This window comes from Myotis nattereri (assembly GCF_964212035.1).
Source record: "Myotis nattereri genome assembly, chromosome: 10".
Lineage (NCBI taxonomy): Eukaryota > Metazoa > Chordata > Mammalia > Chiroptera > Vespertilionidae > Myotis > Myotis nattereri.
In genome coordinates this window covers 22237070-22256463 of record NC_138085.1, presented here as the reverse complement: position 1 = coordinate 22256463, position 19394 = coordinate 22237070, and the positions used below count along the sequence as shown (strand labels likewise).

Genomic DNA, 19394 nt, shown 5'->3' with positions numbered 1-19394 from the left:
TTCATCGATAAGAAAATAGAGTTTCAAAGAGTCACATCACACAGGCTCACACGGCAGCCGGTGGAGACCTGAGATTTGAACCCGAACCCGTGTGGCTCTGAGCCCTGGTCCACACGCCCAGCCTCCCTAGGACACTGCCTCCGCTGTCAAGGTTTAGATTTAGGAGGATTTTTAAATAAGTTTTTTTTTTCTAGAAAAGTGTGCACACACACACACACACACACACACACACCCAAAATGCATCCTATGAATCGTTTTTTTATTGTCTAAAGTTTTACATATGTCTTCTTTTTCTCCGATTGACCACCCCCCCAGCCATTCCCACCCCCGAGGGCAAGCCCCCACTGCCCCAGTGCCTGTGTCCATTGGTCATGCTAACATGCATGCATACAAGTCCTTTGGTTGACCTATGAATCATTTTGAAGTCTCAGAAGCCCTGATCGTTGTTGCATAAACCACATGGTTAAAGAAACCCAATTTTCAAATAGACCCCAAAGAACCAACAACTTCAAGTGAGACAGGAGCACCGAGCTGGCTTACTTCCTACTCCCTGGCTCTGTCGCTTCCCGAGCACCTACGCGTGTCAGACACACACGGCCCGCTGAGTCCTCGCAGTAACACGGGGAGGCACTGTCAGTGTCCCCGTTCCACAGAACAGCCTCTCCCCAGGTCCAGGACGAGACGCTGCCTGGCTCTGGCCTGTGCACCCCACGCCAGCCCCCTTTCTGTGCCAGGAGAGCAGGGCAGGATAGAACCCCCACGTTTGTTCTCAGAGCCCTGGTGGCTGATGCTGGGCCAGGGGTTAGAAGAAGCCTCGTGGAGAGTGACCGGGTTCCCTCTCCTCATTGACTGAAGCAGTTCTTTCACGGATGGCCGCGCACACCCTGGGCCAGTGCTCTGCCCTGCACTGCAGGAGCCTGGTGGGCAGCGACGTAGGGTCAGCACAGGCCTGGCAGGAGCCCCGCGAGAAGCATCGCTGGTTGGTGATGAGAAGGATCTCTGCCCACCTACAGAAACCATCAGGCTCCAACCTCCCCCTTTCTTCTTGGGTTGACAAGCAACTCTGCAGACTGTCCAGGGATGAGGTTTAGTCTCAGCATCGCCAACTAGCGGTGGGGGCGAGCAAGGCCCTCATCAGTCCGCCCCCAGAGGCTTCCTTTGGAAAGTGAGGTCTCCACAGTGTGGCGCACTCCTGTGCTGGGTGACCCAGGCAGCCTCCTTTGCTCGGAGAGTCCAGACAGAAGAAAACCTAAAGCAGCAAATTAACGCCATACTTATATGTTTGCTTTGGAAGAAAAGCAGTGTGCCTTCCTGCAGCGATCAGAGGCCCAGCTCGCTGCTGCCGCTGGCAGAGCTGGGAGCTGCCCCGCCTTCGCTGCAGGGCTTCGGAGTGTGGGCCGGTGGGGATGGGAGCTGGCGGTGCTCTCCCCGCACTGCCCTGCAGAACCTGGGCTCAGACTTTTGCTATGAAACGAGGGGTTGGTGCTAACTGTTTTCATTTTTTTTTTTTTAACAGGCGCTTGAATAAAATTGTCTGGCGAGCATTATCTCAAGAGGAAAAAGAAAAGTAAGCCAGTTCCTCACTTAAAAAAAATTTTTTTTGTGTCATTTACATAACCTACAACTAACTTTTTTAAAGTGAACAATTCAATAGTATTTAAGTTATTCAAAATGTTGTACAAACCCCTGCCTCCTTCTAGTTTCAAAACTGTTCTATCACCTCAGAAAAATTCCTTGTACCCATTAAGTAATCCTTCCCCTCCCCCTCTCTCCCTCTCCCTCTAAAGTTGCCTATTCTGGGTATATCATATGAAAGAAATCATACATTGTGTGACTTTCTGTGTCTGGCTTCCTTTACTTTGTTAATGTAAAAACTTAACATTTTCAGGGTTCATCCAAGTTGTAGCATAGACAGTACTTTATTCCTGCTTATTGCAGAGTAATGATCCATTGTGTATATCTACCAGTTTGCTTATCCGCTGATGGGGGTTTATGCGTTTCCGCTATGAACAATGCTGCGATGTACGTTCACGCAGAAGCCTCGGTGTGGACATGGGTTTTCATCTCTCTTGAGTGCATAACGAAGAGTGGTTTGCTGGGTCACAGGCAATTCTATGTTTAACTTTTAAGGAGCCACCAAATTGTTTGCCACAGCAACTGCACCATTTTACATTCCCACCAGCAAGATGTGCGGGCTCTTGTTCTTCCACAATCCTTGCTTACTTTCCTTCTTTTCTTTAAACTGAAGCCATCCTAATGGGTGTGAAGTGATATCTCACTGTAGTTTCCATTTCCACTTCCTTAAGGACCAGTAATGTTGAGCATCTTTCATATGGCCATATGCGTATCTTCAGCGAAATATCTATTCAAATCCTTCAGCCATTTTTAAACTGAGTTGTTTGTCCTCTTGTTGTTGAGTTGGAAGAGTTCTGGATGTTCAGCCTTTACCAGGTCAATATTTTAACATTCCTGATCATTTCCCTTTTCTCCCCAGAAGTTTTTAATGTTTATGAATATTGATTTATCTACTTTTTCTAATATTCTTGTGGTGTTAAACCTAAGAATTCAGTCCATTGCCAAATATAAGGTCATGAACATTTATTTACCCCTGTAATCTCTTCTAATACTTATCTGGCTTTAGCTCTTACACTGAGGCCACTGATCAATTCTGAGTGAATTTTTATATATGGAGTGAGGTTGTCTCTATCTGAAATAGAGATAGTTTTACTTCTTTCCAATCTGTAGGCCTTATGTTTTTCTTCTTGTCTAGTTATCTGGATACGACTCCCTGCACATGGTTGAATGAATGCTAGTGGTGAGGGGGCATCTTGTCTTGTTCCTATCACAGGGGAATGCTTTCAATCTCTCACCACTGGGTGGGGTGTTGCAAGTTTTTCATAAATGCCCTTTATCATATAAGGAAGTTCCCTTCTACTCCTAGTTTGCTAATTGTGTTGTATCGCAAATCAGCGAGCTGGACAAGACACCTAATGAGCCAATTAGTTAGGAGTCATCTTTATTGTGCTCAGGTTCAGAGCAGATTACCTCTGTCAAATTCTGAACCCCACATACAGGAAGTCTCCCATATTTATACTTTTCGAGCCTCTTTGTTTGCAGATATCACAAAGGGCTCTGTGTGAATTATTGTTACAGACAGTTGTAACCTTGAATGCACTTGGCATAAGAAAATGGGAATTATCTGTTACATTGGATGGCTAGCTTGCAAGGTCAGACGGTTAAGTTTATCTTCTTCTATTATTTGAACTAAAAACAAAGTCATTTTATAGAATAACAGACTGAGTTTACAGGGCTAGGGACTATCTAACAATAGCAGAGAGTTTCAAACAGCAGTTTCATACAGAGTGGAGGTTACTATGCTTCAATTGTTTTTATCATAAGGGGTATTTGTTGGATTTTGTCAAATGCTTTTCCTACATCTATTGGGATGATTGTGTGGGTTTTTCCCTTGTTCTGCTGTTGGCTGTGGTGCATTAAATCAGTTGATTTCCTCAGGTGAACCACCTCGCGTGCCTGGGTTGAATCCCACTTGGGTCCTGGTATGCAGTGTTTGATGCTCTGTTTGGTTTGGCGGCTGCCATTGTGTTGAGGCTATTTACCGCTCTATTCCTAAAGGGCAATGGTCCGGTAGTTTTCTTTTCCTTAGTTCTTTGTCTGGTGTTGGCACTGAGATAATACTGCCGTTTTTAAGTGGTTCCTTTGATGGGGCCATCTTTCTCCATTTCTTTGGTTGCCTTAGCACCTTCAGCTGAGTGTAGAGCGTTTGAAAGAGACAGATGCCTCTCCCAGTCATTATACACGGTCTTCTTATGGGGAAGGCCTTGTGCAGTCATCCAGGCTAGAGATCCCAGGAACCTCTCAGCTCTTTCCTGGGGGTGTGTCTTCTCCAGGCTTGTGTGCTTCATTTCCTAGAGGGTTGCTTTTCAGGAGCCCTGGTGTCTGGGGTTGGTGCTGCAGGATCTCTGGAGCTGTGGCAGCCAGGGACTTGCCTTTGTTCTCAGCTGCCCCTAACCCGGCACCCAAGTGAACAGCCCATCCCGTCAGCACTGTGAGTCCAACAGACAGAAACCAGTCCCTCTCACAGACCCCAACAAGCCAGAATGTTGGGCGCATATTCCCCTTTCTCTTTCCCTCCCAAGGAAGAAGTTTTTCTCTCAATTGTGTTACATTGTGCCTGGGGAGAGGGAGGGCTGGGCCAGGCAACATGCAATAAGCTTTCCTACCCACTTCAGTGGCTGCTCTTCTTGGGTTTGTGGCGTGCTGAAGCTCTGCGTGGTTTCCGGAATTCTCTCAAAGGCAATTTGGTTCGTATACTGTTGATAAGTTGGTATCTCTGGTGGGAAACGAAGGCCTGGGGTTTCTTATTCCACCATCTTGCTGACGTCACTCCAAGTTAGATTTTTAATAGGAATTTTTGCTGTCATCGGGAGACAAGTTTGTTTGTGGATTGAGTCCTGTGGTTGTGCTGGGTTTGCACTCTTCCTCCAACACCCTGCGTCTGAGGAGGTGACACTCAGCAGTCAGTCAGTGATGACAGGGATGCAGTGAGCTCTCTCCCCACCCACCCCCTCTCTCTCCTTCCGCCGAGTGTGATTCCCTGGTAGTGGGACTGGAAGTAGACTCTGGGACCTGGGCCATCCCACCACCTGTTCATCAGCTCCTAGAAAGCCCAGCTGCTGTTCCCTGTGCACCCAAACCATGAACCGGGACAGTTCAGGTCTGGTCAAGGAGGAGAGCAAAATCACTAAAATGAGCAAGAAGAGTTACTGCACTGAGGCAGACACTGGGTTTGTTTAGTTTTTTCCTCCTTTGTTCTCCAGAGTCACTGCTAAGGGACCGTTGTGTGAACTTTCTTTGAAGCACATTTTTGGTTCCACCAAATGTTAGGCCTAGGGAGGAAGAAATGGGTTCTAAATATGCCAAAAAGAAATGGTTGGAAAAAAGTCACGTGTATCAAACTTCTTTAAGATCAGATAATCAAATTAGATCATGAGGAAGAGTGTCTACCAGAGAGGGTTACGTTTAACTTGTGCAAGCTACCAAGAGGGTGTGGCTGTGATTCTGTTAACTGATACCCAACACCGGCTTTGACGGATGTTTCTCAGGAGAGGGTTTACTAAAAACCATCTTGCCGTATTTTTCCTATTATGGTCACTTCCTTTGTTCTTTTGTTTCTTCTTCCCTTTTCTTCCTTAGGCTGGATGCAAACAAACCAATGCGATACTTGGAGAACAAGGCAGCTTTGAATGAGGCGTTGGAACGGCTGAACTGGCCCATTTCACTGAAAGAGCTGTCGGTGCTGGAGAATGAAATCCTAGCTGGGAAGATGTACATCCAGCAGGCCATGGAGCTGCAGGAGGCCGCCATGAAGGAGGACACTGTGAGCAGGGCACCTGCAGAGGTGGGTACCGTGGAGGTGTCTGTGTTGCCTCCCTCCCTCTCGGCCAGTCGCTGCCACCCCTGTGCTGGCCTGCCTTCTCTCTCCCACCCACCACACTGACGGCTAAAAGACTTAGTGCCAACCCAGTGAGGGTCCAAGGACTTCTTTCAATAGGAATTAAATGCTATTTGATTTTACTGTGGCCTTATTTTTAAAACAATACATCTTTTAGCTGCAAAATAAAACTCAGCAGAAGTATAATGTCATGATTAAAAGCCTGGATTTGCTATAAGTCAGAGCAAGGTCCAAATTCAGGTCTGCCACTGATCCCAGTATGATCTTGGCCAATTACCTGTCACTCTAAATTTTAGTTTTTATTTGTTTATTTGTTTAATATTTTGTTTTTATTGTTGACACTGTTACAGATGCCCCTGTGCCCACCTCTACCAGACCCCGCCCTCCCCTCCCTCTGGCCCTCACTGCATTGCTGTCTGTGCCCATGAGCTATGCATATATGTTCTTTGGCTATTCTCTCCACCTTTTTTTGTCCCATCCATCCCACCATCCTCTGACGTCTGTCAGTCTGTTTCATGTATCCATGCCTCTGGTTCTATTTTGTTTATCAGTTTATTTTGTTCATTAGATTTCACAAATAAGTGAGATCATGTGGTATATGTCTTTCTCTGACTGTCTTGTTTCGCTTAATATAATGATCTCCAGGTCCATCCAGGCTGTTGCAAAAATAAGAGTTCCTTCTTTTTTATTGCCCCCTAGTATTTCCATTGTGTAAATGTGCCACAGCTTTTTAATCCACTCATCTACCAGTGCAACTTGGGCTGTTTCCAGATCTTGGCTATTGTAAACAACGCTGCTATAAACATAGGGGTACATATATTCTTTTCGACTGGTGTTTTCTTAAGGTATATTCCCATTGGTGGGATTTCAGGGTCAGGTGGTAGTTCCATTTTTAATTTTTTGAGGAAACTCCACACTGTTTCCCACAGTGGCTACACCAGTCTGCATTCCCACCAGCAGTGCACAAGGGTTCCCTTTTCTCCACATCCTCACCAGAACTTTTTTGTTGATTATTTTTCTTTGTTTTTATTTTTTAATTAAAAAATATTTATTGTTGAAAGTATTACATATGTCCCCCTTTCCCCCCCCCCCCCCCCATTGACCCCTTCTAACCCATCCCCACCCCAAGCCTTCACCACCCTATTGTCCGTGTCCATGGGTTATGCATATATGCATACAGGTTTTGGTTTATCTCTTCCCACACACCCAACCTTCCCCACCTTCCCTCTGAGATTCCACAGTCTGTTCTATGCTTCTATGTCTCTGTATCTATTTTGTTCATCAGTTTATTTTGTTCATTAGATTCCACATATGAGTGAGATTGTGTGATACTTGTCTTCCTCTGACTGGCTTATTTCACTTAGCATGATACTCTCCAGGTCCCTCCATGCTGTCCCAAAGGGTAAGAGATCATTCTTTTTTACTGCTGCATAGTATCCCATGGTGTAAATGTACTACAATGTCTTTATCTACTGATGGGCACTTGGGCTGTTTTCATACCTTAGCTATTGTAAATTGCCCTGCTATGAATACAGGGGTGCATACATTCCTTCTGATTGGTGTTTTGGATTTCTTGGGATATATTTCTAGAAGTGGGATCATTGGGTCAAATAGCAGTTCCATATATATATATATATATTTTTAGTAACCTCCATACTGTTTTTCATAATGGCTGCACTAATCTGCATTCCCACCAGCAGTGTACTAGGGTTCCCTTTTCTTCACATCCTCACCAGCACTCATTATTTGTTGATTTGTTGATTCTAGTCATTCTGACAGGTGTGAGGTGATACCTCATGGTTATTTTAATCTGCATCTCTCTGATGATCAGAGACTGACATTTTCTTGTCTCTTGGCCATCTGTATGTCCACTTTGGAGAATTGTCTATTTAGGTCCTTTGCCCATTTTTAAATTGTCTTCCTTGTTGTTGTATAAGATCCTTATATATTTTGGATGTTAACCCTTTATCAGATGTATCTTTGCCAAATATGTTCTCCAATACAGTGGGCTCCCTTTTCATTTTGTTGATGGTTTCTTTTGCTGTGTAGAAGCTTTTTATTTTGATGTAGTCCCATTTGTTTATTTTCTCCTTAGTTTCTCTTGCCCTAGGAGATATATCTGCAAACATATTGCAACAAGAGGTGTCTGAGATTTTGCTGCCTATGGTTTCTTCTAGGATTTTTATGGTTTCACAACTTACATTTAAGTCTTTTATCCATTTTGAGTTTCCTCTTGTGTATGGTATAAGTTGATGGTCTAGTTTCATTTTTTTTTTTTTTTGCATGTATCTGTCCAATTTTCCCAGCATCATTTATTGAAGAGATTGTCTTGACTCCATTGTATGTTCTTGCCTCCTTTGTCAAATATTAATTGAGCGTAATGGCTTGGGTCGATTTCTGGGATCTCTGTTCTGTTCCATTGATCTATATGTCTGTTCTTGTGCTAGTACCAGGCTATTTTGAGCACAGTGGCTTTGTAGTATAACTTGATATCTGATATTGTGATCCCTCCAACTTTGTTCTTCTTCATCAAGATTACTGTGGCTATTTGGTATCTTTTTAGATTTCACATAAATGTTTGGAGTATTTGTTCTAGATCTGTGAAATATGCCATTGGTATTTTAATAGGGATTGCATTGAATCTATAGATTGCTTTGGATAGTATGGACACTTTAATGATGTTAATTCTACCAATCCATGAGCACAGTATATTCTTTCGTTTGTTTATATCTTCCACTATCTCTTCTTTAAACATCCTCTAGTTTTCCAAGTACAAGTCTTTTACCTACTTGGCTAAATTTATTCCTAAGTATTTTAATTTTTTTGTTGTTGCAATGGTAAATGGGATTGTTTGTTTAGTTTCTTTTTCTGAGAATTCACTATTGGTGTATAAAAATGCTATAGATTTTTTGGGTGTTAATTTTCTATTCTGTTACATTTCTGAATTCATTTATTAAATCTAGTAGTTTTTTAATGGAGTCTTTAAGGTTTTCTTTGTATAATATCATGTCAACTGGAAATAATGAGAGTTTTACTTCCTCCTTTCCAATTTGGATGCCTTTTATTTCTTCTTCTTGTCTGATCACTACGGTATAACCAGGACTTCCACAAATATGTTGAACAAGAATGGTGAAAGAGGACATCCCTGTCTTGTTCCTGTTCTTAAGGGAAATTGTTTTAGTTTTTGCCCATTGAGTATGATGTTGGCTGTAGGTTTGTCATATATGGCCTTTATTATGTTGCGGTATGATTCCTCAATTCTCACTTTGCTGAGTTTTTAACAAAAATGGGTCTTGGGCCCTAACTGGTTTGGCTCATTGGATAGAGCATCAGCCTATGGACTGAAGGGTCCCAGGTTCGATTCTGGTCAAGGGCATGTACTTTGGTTGCAGGCACATCCCCAATAGGGGGTATGCAGGAGGCAGCTGATTGATGTTTCTCTCTACCCCTCTCCCTTCTTCTCTGTAAAAAATCAATAAAATATATTAAAACAAACAAACAAAATGGGTCTTGGATTTTGTCAAATGCTTCTTCTGTGTCTATTGATATGATCATGTGATTTTTGTCTTACAATCTGTTTATGTGCTGTATCACATTTATTGATTTGCAAATATTGTACCAGCCTTGCATCCCTGGAATAAATCCAACTTGATCATTATGTATGATCTTTTTAATGTATTGCTGGATTCAATTTGCTAATATTTTGTTGAGGATTTTAGCATCTATGTTCATCAGGGATATTGGCCTGTAATTCCCTTTCTTTGTCGTGTCTTTATCTGGTTATGGAACTAGGGTAATGCTGGCCTCATAGAAAGAATTTGGAAGTGTTCCTTCCTCTTGGATTTTTTAGAATAGTTTGAGGAGAATAAGGGTCAGTTCTTTGAATATTTGGTAAAACTCCCCTGTGAAATTGTGCAGACCAGGGCTTTAGTTTGCTGAGAGGTTTTTGTTTGTTTGTTTGTTTTTTCCTGCTTCAATTTCATCAGTAGTTATTGGCCTATTCAGGTTTACTGATTCTTCCTGATTGAGTTTTGGAAGGTTGGATTTTTCTAGGAATATGTCCATTTTGGCCAGGTTGTCCCATTTGTTGGAATAAAGTCGTTCATAGTATTTTTTTTTTTTATAATCCTTTGTATTTCTGTGGTGTCAGTTGTTACTTCACCTCTTTCATTTCTGATTTTGTTTCTTTGGGTCCTCTCTGTTTCTTGATGAGCTTGGCTAGAGGTTCATCAATCTTGTTTATCCTTTCAAAGAACCAGCTCTTGGTTTTATTGATCTTTTGTAATTTTTTTTTGTCTCTATGTCATTTATTTCTGCTCTGAACTTTATTATTTCCTTCCTTTTACTTACCCTGGGCTTTCTTGTTGTCCTCTTTCTAATTCTTTAAGTTATAGTAGTGTTAGATAACTTATTACCAGTATTTTTTGTTTGTTTTTTGTTTTGTTTTTTGTTTTTGAGGTAGGCCTGTAGTGCTATGAACTTCCCTCTCAGGAATGCTTTCACTGTGTCCCATAGATTTTTGGATTGCTATATGCTCATTTGCATTTGTTTCCAGAATGTTTTTTGTTTGTTTGTTTGTTGCTTTAATTCTCACTGGAGGATATTTTTCTATTGACTTTTAGAGAGAGTGGAAGAGAGAGGGAAAGACAGAGAGAAATATCAATGTGAGAGAACCACAACGATTGGTATCCTCTTGCACGTGCCCTGACCAGGGCCCAGGCTGGGGAGGATCCTGCAACCAAGGTACATGCCCTTGGCCAGAATCAACCCCGGGACTCTCTGTTATGCAGACCAATGCTCTATCCACTGAGCCAAACCAGATAGGACCAGGATGTTTTTTTATTTCTTCTTTGATCTATTTGGTAACCCATTCATTATTTAATGGCATGTTATTTAGCCTCCATGTACTTGATTGTTTTTGAGTGTGTTTATTGTAGCTGCTTTCTAATTTCATGCCATTGTGGTCTGAGAAGATGCCTGATATGATTTCAATCTTCTTGAACTTGTTAAGACTTATTTTGTGTCCTAACACGTGGTCTATCTTTGTGAATGACCCATGTGCACTTGAGAAGAATGTGTATTCTGCGGCTTTGGGTGAAATGCTCTGAAGATATCAGTTAAATCCATCTGATCCAGTGTGTCATTTAAGGTTACTGTTGCCTTGTTGATTTTTTTTGTCTGGAAGATCTATCATTGATAACAGTGGGGTGTTAAAGTCCCCTACTATGATTGTATTGCTGTAAATCTCTCCCTTAAAGTCCACCAAGATTTTCTGTATATATTTGGATGCTCCTACATTGGGTGCATATATGTTTACCAGGGTTACATCCTCTTGTTGGAGCAATACCTTTAGTATTATGTAGTGACCTTCTTTGTCTATTTTATAGCTTTATTTTCAGGTCTGTTTTGTCAGATATGAGTATTGCTACCCCAGTTTCAATTTTTTTTTTTCATTTCCATTTGCACGAAAAATTTTTTTTCATCTCTCCATTTTTATCCTGTGTGAATCTTTTGTTCTGAGGTGGGTCTCTTATAGACAGCATATAATTGGGGCATGTTTTTGTATTCATTCAGCTACCCTATGTCTTTTGATTGGAGCATTTGATCATTTATATTTAAGATTATTATTTATAGGTCCTTATTTATTGCCATTTTTTCTTTATGCCTATGTTCCTCTATTTCTCTATTTCTTCTTCTTAATGCAATCCCTCCAACATTTCTTGCAGTGCTAGTTTAGTGGTACTGAACTCCTTTAGCCTTCTCTTGTCTCTAAAGTTTAGTTTTTTTACTTATAAAATAGGAGTATTAGTAGTATCTGCCTCGGAGGATTATTGTGAGAGTAAAATGAGCATTTAAAGAACAGTATTGAAAGCCCACTTTAAGTGTTAGCAATTATTATTAATAAAACAAAGCTTGTAAAAAGAAAGAATAATTTATTATAGGAGTGCTTTATTATTTATTACCCCTTTGAATCTTTTGCTTCTAGTTTTTTTCCTCCTTGAATATATTTTTTACATAGATGAAGTCAGAGTGTCCATAATCATTTTATCTTCTGCTTTTTAATTTAGCATTATCTCATATACTTTCTCTTTGTTTTGACTGAGTCATGAGATTGGTATTTTTGTGGTTATATAACATATCATGGTGTGTGTGTGTATATATATATATACACTGATTTATTTAACTCTTCACTGAATGTTGGACAGTTAGCTTATTTTCCAGTTTTATTCCCTTTCACATCCTGTTTTAATGATTTCTATGGTGCACATAGTTTAACTAATTTATTAGGATAAATTTTTAGGAGTGGGATCCTTAGATCAGAGGGCATGAACATTTTGGGGCTCTAAATACTGTTGCTAATAAAGTATAACACCCCTTTTCTGACTGCAGATGGCTATGATAGACCTGGCATAGTTCATCTGAAACCTTACTGAGTTCTATTGAATTTTCACCATATGACAGTCTTAAAATTACACCCAAAGCACTGACCTTTGAGATCCATCATATTTTGTTTCAATCTTTGCTGAATGATGTTGGTTTTGCCTGATATTCTGTAGTTGCTGTTCTAGATTCCTGTATGTGTTTGTTTGTATTTAATTTTATTTCCCCCTCCTGAAAATGACATTTCCCCCTTCAGTGTAGAAAGCTATTTCTTTTGTTCAGAATGCAAACTTTTTATCATTATTTATAATTTTTATTTATTTTCTTTTATATATATTATATATATTTACATATGTAATTTTTTGTTTTTATTTTTAAAAATGTACTTCCTCAAATATTGTCTAGTGTTTTCTTGGGAGGCACCATCTGATGCCTCCAAGTGTGTGGCTGTCTGTTGGGGTGCCTCCCCTAGATGTCCTGCACGTACCCAAGAATCAAGAAGACTGAAGGTGAATTAGCTCCTTCTCCCTGAAAAGGAACTTTTTTCATCATGCAGCTTCCTCTCTGTTCTTTCTTTTATTCATTGAGATATTTTTTAGGCCCTATGCGGTGCCAAGCACTACTCTAGGTATTGGAAGTACCTAAACCCACAGACCGAATCCTCCCTCCCTCTGGCTGGGAGACGGACCATTGCAGGTCCTAAATGATGGGCCTTCCTGTGGTGAACTGTGGAGACACCGCTGCCTAACGCAGGATTTGGCAGCACTCTTCATGCTCTACGTCACATTACATTTAAAAATGGGAAGTGCTGCTGACGGAGTGAAAGGAAGACACTTGTGGTTCAGAATAAAGACTGTTCTGATGAATTTATCTAGAATCATGGGAATCAGAAGCTCATTCTTTTTTTTTTTTTTAATATATTTTATTGATTTTTTACAGAGAGGAAGGGAGAGAGACAGAGAGCCAGAAACATCGATGAGAGAGAAACATCGATCAGCCGCCTCCCGCACATCTCCCACTGGGGATGTGCCCGCAACCCAGGTACATGCCCTTGACTGGAATCGAACCTGGGACCCCTCAGTCCACAGGCCGACGCTCCATCCACTGAGCCAAACCGGTTTCGGCAAGAAGCTCATTCTTTATGGGATATAAGTTAATTGTTCAGTTTATTTCCCTTAGCCACAGCATGGGGATAAATATAATTTCCATAAATTCTTCATCTAAAAATATTTGTTCACTCCCTAACCTAGACTAGATTCCGTGCTTGACACAGTGGGCCGGCTGTTCTCTCTCTCTCCTTGGGGCCTCGCAAGGTGCTTCTCTACCCTGGGTGCACAGTGGGGGCTTGTTAACTGCGCTGAAGACTTGGGCCCTGCCTAGTGGAGGAGACATGTTGGAATAGAACATAAGCTCCGTGAGCACCGAGACCTTGTCTGGCCTTCTTTATAGCTGCATCCATAGCACTGAGTGGTGTCTGGCACATGGCGAGCACTCAGCAAATATTTACTGAATGAATGAGACCCAGATCCTTATATGAGATTATTATAGATGTGGCAACAGAGGCATACCCATAGAGCAACTAGCAGATGGGAAAAAGTGAACAGCTCTGACCGGAGCTGGGGAAAGTTTCATGGAGGGGGTAATTAAGTTTGGTTTGGAAGAATGTGTAGTAATATAAGGGTTGTGGGGTGAGAAATGTTCTGAGGGAAAGAAGCAGTCTGTGAAAAGGCAGGGAGGTGGGAGTAACATGGCGGGCTCCCCAGGGGTAGGCTCCCCGGGGGCAGGCGACAAGACGAAAAGGGAAGATGGCACTAGAATACGAGGAACCTGGAATTCTCTCCTAGGACCAAGGCTGGTGCCTATAGGAAATGAATTCCCAGGGACGGGTTTTCAGCAAGTGGAAGATGTTAGAAAATCTGTGTCTTGGAGAGATTCTTTTGGCAGCAAGATGAGAACCAATGTAGAGGGGAAATACCAAAACCAGGTGCAGCATTCTCCTGAGAGGCATTAGTCCTTGAGCCAAGCCTGAGAGTGGGGAGGGAATAGGCAACAGGAACATGACTTGGGGGGAGTGCATGTGTGTGGCAAGCCAGGGGTACAGGCGAGGGTGCCCACAGGTTCCTGTCTTGGACAACTGGGGAGACAGAGATACTGTCAACCATTTCCATGCGGCCCCTGCTTCTCAGGGCTGCAGTGTTCCCTGGACAGCCATCTAAACCCCCGTCACTCTCTAACTCCTTCCCACATTGCTTTCTTCAGCTCATTTTACTGCCTGACATCATAGATTTCTTTATGATCTGTCTCACCTAATAGAATAAGGGTGGGTATTTGTCCATTGTGTGCTGGATACTCCCAGCGCCATGAGTACCTTGTAGGAACACATAAATATTTGAATTAATAAATGAAAAAAAATGGGTAAAACATATTTTCAGGGAAAGGTAAGTCACTTTAGGTCCCCTTGATTCTCAAATGTCCATGGGGTGCCCAAGTGAGAGGCCAAAAACAGCACATGTTTGGAGCTTAGCAGAGAAATCTAAGTTAAGGAGGTTTATCTGAAGATCATCTGAGGTGTTGAGAGGAAGCGCAGACAGTGGGGTGCCAGGAGCAGGGAAGTTAGGGGAGCAGGCGGCCCAGGGTAGGGAGCTCTGATGAGTGGGACAGACCTGAGCACATGTCTCAGCGCTGCCGCGTTCTAGCTGCGTGACTCAGCCAGGCCCTCCAAGCCTCGTTTCTTCATCTTAAGATAGAAAAATCATAGCACCCACCTGCAAACGGCGGTGACCACACACCTGATGTGCTTGGACAGGTGCAGCACGGGGCGCGCCCGCCACAGGACTCGCCCTCCACCTCAGTGTCCAGACTGCTCTCTCCATGAGTGAGGCCATCCCTGAGGAGTCGTGAAAAGTCACACAGAAGGATGTCTGAAAGCCATTTCATTTGGCAAGAGGGAGGTCACTCATGGTCCTAGCCAGAATAATTTCATGGAAGTGTGGGGGCAGAAGCTAGCTTACAGTGGGTAGAGGTGTGAGTAGAAGTCAAGGAAATAAATATAGGAAGTGAAGATTAGTGCTTCAAGATCTTTGTAGGGCAGGAGAGGAGAAAGCGATGGTGGGAACTTGAGCGTGAACCAGAGTGAGAAGAGACATTTAGTTTGTGTCATGGTATCAATGGGTCTACTCTTGCCCCCTTCTTGGTCAGGGGCTAAGGCTCTCCCTTTAATGCCCTGTCCTCACACAGGGTGCCCAAAGCCCCCACTCTCTGTCCAAGGGGGTCTCCCTGTGTCCCGGAACTGTTGTCTATAGGTAACGAATGAGGGGTCATATTTGGCAGCTTATCTTCATAGCTCTTTTCATTCTTTGCAGGGCCCTCTGCAATGGAAGGTTTTGTATATTATTTTCTTAAAACGATACTTCTCCTTGCCATGTGTGATGTATTCTGAGATACTTTTCATTCCATTTTTGTCAGACACCACAGATCAATTTCACAACCCACTAATAGGTCTTGACCAGAGTGAAAAAGGTCTCGGCCAGAGAAAACGTTGGTTGGGACTAGAGCTCACGATTGTAAGGCCTTGTGGGGTCCTTGAGTGAAATTCATCACAGACACAAGTCCTGTTTACTGATTCGTATATAAATAGAGCCTCATTTTAAATCCTTTTAGGAAAGGACAAGAATTTTGATTAATGATTGTAAGTTGGAGAGGATGAAACCTTCTCTTACTTATTAAGACCCCCAGGAGTGTATTGAAAATGTGTAGCAAACGGGGACCCAAGTTTGTTTGAGTGTGACCACATAATGAAAGCCATTAGACTGAAATTTTAAATTCCCCTGAAAACTCCCTCACTAGCACTTCTTGTTGCCATGGTTGCAGACTTCACCTCATTGGCCAATCCTAAGCTTTCAAAGGTGGGAACAGGAGAAGGCATCTGAATCACAGTCCACCCTCCAGTCTAAGGAGCCCCAGTCACACTTCCTACAGCATTTCCTCAGTAGACACGGTGTGCTCCAGGGCAAACCCCACACTTCCAGGCCCAGGAGGACCCAGGGGGCTCTCTGCACCTGGAAACCTGACCTCCTTGGAAAATTCGGAGGCAGAAAGTCTTGTTGAGCTGTAAGCCGCCCAAGAGAGGCCTTGGAGGTGTCCTCACACAGCTGGGTGCACGTACTTCTCAGGGCTGGGACTGGCAAGGAAGCTGGAGTGTGGCTTCCTCAGAAAGAGTGGTAGGAAAATGCACAGGAGGGAGGATAGGGGTGAGACTGGGTGAGGTGAGACTGAGCGAACGAAGGAAAGAAGAGAGACCTTGGGTTTGAAAACATCGCGTTGGGCTGTGACTTTTACACCACACGGGAGACAATTAGTTGGGGAGACTAAAGGGAAAGTTCTTGGAATTGTATAAAATGAAGTCAGAATAAGTAGAGTTTGTTATCTTTGTTTCCAGTAATAATCGGGCCAGTTGTCATTCTTGCGCTGTAGTCCATCCTTTTACAGTGACCAGTGTTCTCCCGTACAGGGAGAAGGGAGGCATCACACCTTTCTCCTGCCACGAGTAGAAGTTTAGCCTGTGGGGCTGATGCTTGGTCTGGTGGGGAGACGAACTCACCAGTGACTGGCACTGTTCTCCGGTGGCACAGAGCTCCCGGTGAGGGTGGGACATGCGAGTCTGGATTGTGCGCCAGTGATGTTGCCGCCATCACAGGAAGAATGGCAGCTGCACACCCAGGCCAGCACCTTGGTGATAAGCTAGCATCCAGAAACGGGACCCAGCGGGCTCCTGAGGAATGATGCGAGGACACGGGGCCAGGGTGGGACTCAGAGGAGCGTGAGGCGCCCTGATGGGACAGAGAGGGAGCCAAAGAGAAGTGCTCACCTCATGACTGAGAAAATCCTGCTCAGGGACACCAGCCACTGAAGGGAATCGAAAGGAAGGAAGGAAAACGCCCACAAACCCTCCATATTATCTACAGAGTTGCCGTCTAGTATCTGATGTTCAGGAGGGGAAAGGTGGGATCAGCTCTAGGGATCCCCGTGGTGACAAAAGTCCCAGCCAGGTTGTCTCTTCCTGCTGACGCCCGAGGCACCCCCGCTGGAGATGCGCTGCTGGCCCTCAGCTCTCTCCTGCCCCCGGGGTCTCTCTTCCACAGTCACGGCTCTACCCTGAACAGGTGTGGGCTGGCTACCGACCTCCGCATCTGGAGAGCCACGTGGAGGCCTTATCAGTGGGGTCCAGGCAGGAAACAGACTCCCCTTCAGTTGGTCCAAGTGAAGAAACGTTGGTGAAGGGACTTCCTACAGAGGAGGAGGTAGAGCTAAGGCAGCCCCGGGGTCTGAGCTCCCCAGCAATGGCGAGAGCAGGGAGTTGAAGGGGTGGCGGGAAGTAGTGCTGCTGGGGTCCGGCAGCACTGTCCTGAGCTGGAGAGACAGGGCGGGAGGCACGCAGAGACAGTGCCCAGCCTGTCCCCACACCCTCTGACCTGCCTCCCAGGGCCTCGCCCCTCCGGAAGCAGCCAGCAAGGATATTGAGAGAACCAAATCAATATTGGGAATCTGGAGAAAAAAAGGGGTTAGGTAAGTTAGTTATGTGATTACCCTCATTTAGAATCTTGAATGTATCTAGGCATAGGTCCTTTTAATGGCTTCCCTGTTATATTGATGAAATCTAAATGGGAAAAGACCTTTCTGGGTCGATGTGGTCATCTGTCTGGAAGAACACTCGTTGTCTGCCTGGAGGCAGAGAGGCTGTCTGGTGGCTCCGTGGCCACCGGCAGGTGCCTCCCGGGTCGATTGGTCTTGGCTGTGAATCCTGGTGGCATGAAGCAGGTGGCTGTGGAAGTTAGCTTTATGTAAAGGTAACCTTCATGGAAGTTTACCTTTAGGTAAAGGTTTTTAAGTAACAATGATTTAATTCATCTTGTTCCAGATTCTCAAAATCCTAAATTCTATCTAATTAGAAGCTTTATGTGGGTCTGTGGGAAACTTTATGTGGATCCTACGTGACTGTGGTATGGGCATCTCTGTGGGTATGATGACAGAAAATTGTGCTACTCACGGTCATAGTCCTGGCTGGTACATTTCCCTCAAATTGTAAAAACTGCAGACAGTTTACACAAGGGCTGACAGTGGTCCCTGCAGTACAGGAAGCCCTAGTAAGGCTGGAATCTCCTGGACAAAGGCGTGGAGCTACGGGCGTTAGAGAGCACTTAGGTTATCCCCTCATTTTGCATTTGCAGAAACTGACTCTCAGGAAGGGTAAAAAGTTGCCCCAAGTCCCACAGCCAGCAGGCAGCACTTGGTCCGGCCCCTCCTGCCGCCTGGCCCAGGCTCCTCCCTCTGAGGCCATTTCCGGCTGCCGGTCATTCTGAATCTCCCGTGGAAGGTGTGACAGTCCAGGAACAAGCAGCTGACATTCACCATATACCAGTGATGTCGACTGTCCTCTGACATACTGACTACATTAGTAAAAATAGGATGGAGGTACCCAAGCAAAATCCGGCTAAATGGGAACATCGTAAACAAAAGGGTAGTGCTCACCTGGCTTTCCGTCCGTGTCTGCATAGGCCGACATTTGATCATATCCCACAGTTCCTTCAAGAGACCACCCCTTGGTTCCACTTCTTCACTTCTGAGGACCTGGCCCCACGTGTTCATCTCCCAGCAGATCGGCCAGGCTCCCACTTGTTCTAACGGACCTGTGCAGCGCGTCCAAACAGGCCCGAATGATTGATGCTGCACCAGTCGCAGCAGGCGCCCTGGAAGTGGGCCCGCTCATATCCTAACTGTACGGGAATGAATAATGGCCAAGAGCAAATGGTGTTGAGACCGCCTGAAGTTACTTAAATTTTATAGTCAATCGCCTCATAAATTAGAGATTTGCTTAAGTGGAGTCCTGTAGATGAACTCATAAAATATGCATTTAACACTTTATTTATGGTGTACCCATAGCATTGCAAAAAAGTAACCTCAAAATGCTTGTGAAAACGCCTGCTGTTGGCTTTCTCTCATGGAGAAGAGGTACACTTGACTGTCTGCAAAGAGAAGCTGGAGAATGATGTTGCTGGGCAGTCAGATGGAGGAGGACTAATTTCTTTAAGAAACCCAAGAATTAATAAATTAATGGTGAGACAGGGAAAAAATTTTTTAAAAAAAAATCTAGTAGGGAAAATCTCCAGTTTCTGCAATGTAGTGATTTAAAGGAAAAGGCCGATTTGGTTTATCTTTTTCTTCCTATTTCTTTTTTTAAATTTTTTAAAATTTTTATTGAACTTATTGGGGTGACATTGGTTAATAAAATTATATAGGCTTAAGATGAAGAATTCTATTATACATCATCTGTCTATTGTATTGTGTGTTCACCATCACAAACCAAGTCCCCTTCCATCATCATTTAGCCCCCCTTTACCGGCTTCTACTTCCCCCCCTCCCCTACCCCTTTTCCCTCGGTAATTGGGTAATTGTCGTACTGGTGTCTGTGTCTATGAGGTGTTGTTTTTCTTTGCTTAATCCCTTCACCTTTTTCACCCAGCCCCCTCCCCCTCCCCTGACA

General features: G+C 43.8%; 1 protein-coding gene across 1 annotated transcript in view; it reads left to right on the top strand.

The window, feature by feature from the left end:
- VWA3B (von Willebrand factor A domain containing 3B) overlaps positions 1 to 19394 on the top strand; it is a gene marked incomplete at its 3' end in the record, with an annotated part of 132266 nt that overhangs the window by 99480 nt on the left and 13392 nt on the right. The window contains exons 20-21 of the mRNA XM_081100670.1: positions 1517 to 1567; positions 5215 to 5419. Coding sequence (XP_080956796.1) covers positions 1517 to 1567; positions 5215 to 5419 — 256 coding nt within the window. The remainder of the gene's footprint in view (positions 1 to 1516; positions 1568 to 5214; positions 5420 to 19394) is intronic.